A 3861-nucleotide genomic window follows, 5' to 3' on the forward strand; every position below is an offset into this window, starting at 1 on the left:
ACAGAAATACGAGTTGTGAGTATAACAAAACGCTGCCGTCCCCAAGAGTCGCGGCACCAAGCGCCCCGTGGGCCGGTGAAACGGGCTATGGAGCGACGCCGGAGCAGAACAGCGGGACGGAGAGGTCAGGTCGTCTTCGTGAGCCTGAGGGTGAGAGTTTTAACCTGGAGAGACCCCGCAGGCTGCTGGTACGGGAAATATAACCCTGCGAGATCAGCGCTGCAGGAAACGTGGGGCCCACTGGAAAAAGTGCGGATCCTGCACTTTTTTTTTGCTTTTTCGACGGAATCCAACTTTAGAAGGTTGCGGGGTGTTGGGCTGTTGCTTTGTTTTCTTTTTTTTTTTAATTTTTTTTCGTAGAAGTTTGCATTTCTTGTGTCAGTGTGGGACCTTTACAATATGGTACGTTTTTCTGAGGAGGATAACCAGCAGTCAGACAGCAAGAGTGTGAGTGTCTGTGATGGCTCTGGGGAGCAGGATGTGTTTCAGAGCCCCAGCTGGACGCTGGAGATCGTGGCTGGGCTGAGCTGAAGCTGGCATAGCCAAGGCTTCTGTGGGGATTCTGTTTGCACAGCGTGGGGAGCACACTCTTCCGTCGCAGAAGATAGTTTTTTTAGGTCCTGTGGCGTTACAGGGTGTGGGAGGGACTGTTTCATTCCTCCGTGCTCTCCAGTTTTCTTCCACCTCATGTGGAAATACACTGGAATATCTGCTGCCCAAGACAAACAACTGTCATCTGAGAACTTGAGAGAGTCATGAAGAAACAACGTTGGGTTTTTTCTTCCTGTTACAGATGGTACTGTCACAGTAGTTTAGTGGACTGTTGAAATGTCCCTTTTGCTTGCTGTTGCTTTTTTATTATTTTTTTCCCTAGCTGCTCAGTTTGATTGAAAACTTTTCCTTTGTGCTCTGGTTTGTTGTTTTTTTCCTTCTGATCACAGAGGCTGGAAGTGCTTGGACTGGCTGGGGCCCTTCTGGTGCGTTTTCCTCTCTAATGCAGGAGAACCTGGCGAGACGTGTTCTCTGCAACTTACCCTGTCTCATCTCAGAAGTCCACAGTGGGGAGGGCTTCCACTGTGCCACCTGAGAAACGGTTTGACTGTTGAACAGACCTCTCTGTCTGGCATGCTTCCCCTGCTCCGTGGCAAATCCGTTCCAGGGAACCTCCCCTGATCTCGGGGATGAGTTGGTCTCACTCCAACCCCGCTTTCCTGTCGAGGATTTAATTCCTTCCTTTGGGCCGTTCTCCTATTCGATCTCTCCCCCTTCGTTAGCCTTTGGAGCCGTTGGAGATCTCATCCCCTTAGCGATGTCACTGCTTAGTAAGTGATCTGTGTTAGCTCATCTTGACCTTTCTAAACCGTTTTATTTCTCCTGTGCAGCTCTGCCTTTCCTTGATTACCCAAACGTGCTATCAGAGCAGCCTGACTGCATGGAGCAGGCACTGCACGCCCTGAGTCGTGGAATCATAGAATGGTTTGAGGTGGGAGGGACCATAAAGATCATCTAGTTCCAACCCTCTTGCCACGAGTTCACTAGACCTGGTTGGTTCAAGCCTCATCCAGCCTGGTCTTCAACACTTCCAGAGAGGAGGCTCCCACATCTTCTCTGGGCACCATTTAGTTCACGCTCGTGCACTCTCTTCCACCTCAGGCTGTAGATACCTGCCCAGTCTGGGAATTCCCGTGGGTCATGGCTCGCTCGGGCAGGCGTCTCTCGCTGTGCCTGCGCATATGGCTTCCTGTCAGGCAGCCCCAGTGTGCTGAATAGCTCCTGAAGAATTTATCTTTGCCCTTTTCCCTCTGGCCAAAACAAATTTTATTTTCTTGCTCTTGCCCCAAAGGAACTTCTTAATGTTATTTTCCACACTTCCACATTAAGTATTATCACCAAGATAAGCTTCCCCTTCTGTATCTTCCCCGTGAATGTTCAGTAAAAGCAGGGGAAGCCAGTGGGACACTCCTTAGTTTCCTACCTTCTTAGTGTTGCTCTGTGACTGTCCTTCTGGTGCTTTTACTTGTTCTTGCTCGACAGAGCAGTCAGCAAAATCTGTGATATCAGTCCTCCACCCCCAGTTCTGTACAGCCAAAATGCCGCCCGCTTGGCATGGCAGCAGGGACGATCCTGCACCCTTCACCTTCCAGGATTTCAGAGGTTTTTCCACGTGTTTTTCCTGTGGTCCCTGAGCTGAATTAGCTGGTAGCTGCTGCTTCACCTGTGCCTCTTTGGAGGGGTGGCAGGGAGGGGGCCAGTTGGAGTAGAAAAGATGATGGCATCAAAAAGGCTGGCTGTTAACTCCTCTAGCTCCTGTTCCAGTTGTTCTCTAACTTTTGACAATCTCTTGCTGCTGCTGGGCGACATAGTTCAGGAGAAAACGGCCTCGTGGTTCGGCTGCCATTTGTGTTTGGGTGAGATGAGGGAGAACAAGGCTCTTTTGAGCTGCGCGTGGCTGAGGAGATAAATCCTGTCTGTGATCTGTTGGGCAGTACGGGGCTGGAGCCAGAGCCAGGGGATTCCTTGGCTGGGATACAAATTCAGGAAAGGAGAATAGAGAGACTGGGGAAAAGGGAAGAAGAGAAAGTGAGTCTAATCGAAAGCGGGAAGAGCTGCTCTGCGGGAGAAAGTGATGGGCAAGAAGCAGGAGCCAGAAGGAGCGGTGTGGGCGGGAGGGTTGGTGGAAGAGGGCAGCTCCACCGCTCCGCCAAGGCTTGTGACGTGGAGATAAGCAGCAGCAGGTTAATCTGTAGCGCGGCTGAGTGTGGTAGAAAGCTTCCACGTGTGCAAGGCTGGAGGCTTCAAATGGCCAGGGACCACGTGAGGACAGGGCGATGCGTGAAGAAGGGGTGGCACACGCGCTGTAGGTAACACCAGGGTTGCAACAGGTTAAAACAGGTGAAGCAGGGGTGGTGGGGAGAAAATTAGGGTCTGTGCATTTCTAGGGAGGGAGAGAGCTGTACAAAGTTTTTCTTGCTACTCTCCTTCAGTTGGGGAAGCCGCATCTCTGTACTTAGGTCTACTGGGTGTATACTGGAGTCCTGAACGAGCCAGCTGCAGTCTGTTTCTCTCTGAAAGCAGGCGGGAACAGGATTCCTGCAGCAGCTGCCTTTAGTTCTGCTTTAATAGTATCTGGGATGTGCTGGTTGAGAAGGGTAAAACTAGGAGTTGCTGATAGCATTGCGTTGCCTACTAAGTTTTTGTGTGTCCGGCACTTTTTTGTGAAGGAACTGGTGCTGCAGCTGAGAAAAACAGGTCCAGTAAGCCAGTCCTAGCTGCTTCGTACATCGTCATCTCCCTGTCTCGCTTCAGAGGCTGGAGGTGGATGTGTCACGAGTGTTTGAGGAAGGCTGTGAATTGCCCCCCTGTAAAATTTCAGTGTGCTGGTACCCTGCAGCCAGGCTAGTTTTGAGGAAGACAGCCAGAAGCAACCGGCTGTGGGACACTGGAAGCCACTGATGCCGTCCAAAGGCAGCGAGGACGAGCCAGAGACTGGATGTCAGGATGCTGGAGGTGTGGATGAGACCCAGTCCACCGAGCAGATCAATGTGTCACGTCTGCGCAGCTCTTCGGTGGAGATCCGCGAGAAGGGGTCCGAATTCCTGAAGGAAGAGCTGCACAGAGCACAAAAGGTAAGACCCAGCAGCTTGAGACAGGCAGCGCTGGCTGCAGAGCCTCCCTGCTAACAGCAAATGAACGATTCCAGCCTGAAAAGCCTGCTGCAGCTCATGGGAGGGGTGCCTTTGGTGCCATGAAGCATGGGACAGAGGTCAGCGACAGGAATTTTGGGCTGGGGAACCATGCTGAGGTGGGGAGGAAGGGTTGTGGTTGGCAGGTGGGGGGCAGGGAGGGGGCGGGGGCGGCGGG

At 52.2% G+C, this 3861-nt stretch overlaps 1 protein-coding gene across 1 annotated transcript in view; it reads left to right on the forward strand.

Annotated features, from left to right (window-relative positions):
- Positions 1-3391: 3391 nt before the first annotated feature.
- RAB3IL1 (RAB3A interacting protein (rabin3)-like 1) overlaps positions 3392-3861 on the forward strand; it is a gene marked incomplete at its 5' end in the record, with an annotated part of 9528 nt that continues 9058 nt past the window's right edge. Inside the window, one exon of the mRNA XM_009865769.1 lies at positions 3392-3626. Within this exon, the coding sequence (XP_009864071.1) occupies positions 3392-3626 (235 nt within the window). The remainder of the gene's footprint in view (positions 3627-3861) is intronic.

The sequence above is a fragment of the Apaloderma vittatum genome, unplaced genomic scaffold, assembly GCF_000703405.1.
Source record: "Apaloderma vittatum isolate BGI_N311 unplaced genomic scaffold, ASM70340v1 scaffold8933, whole genome shotgun sequence".
Classification (NCBI taxonomy): Eukaryota; Metazoa; Chordata; class Aves; order Trogoniformes; family Trogonidae; genus Apaloderma; species Apaloderma vittatum.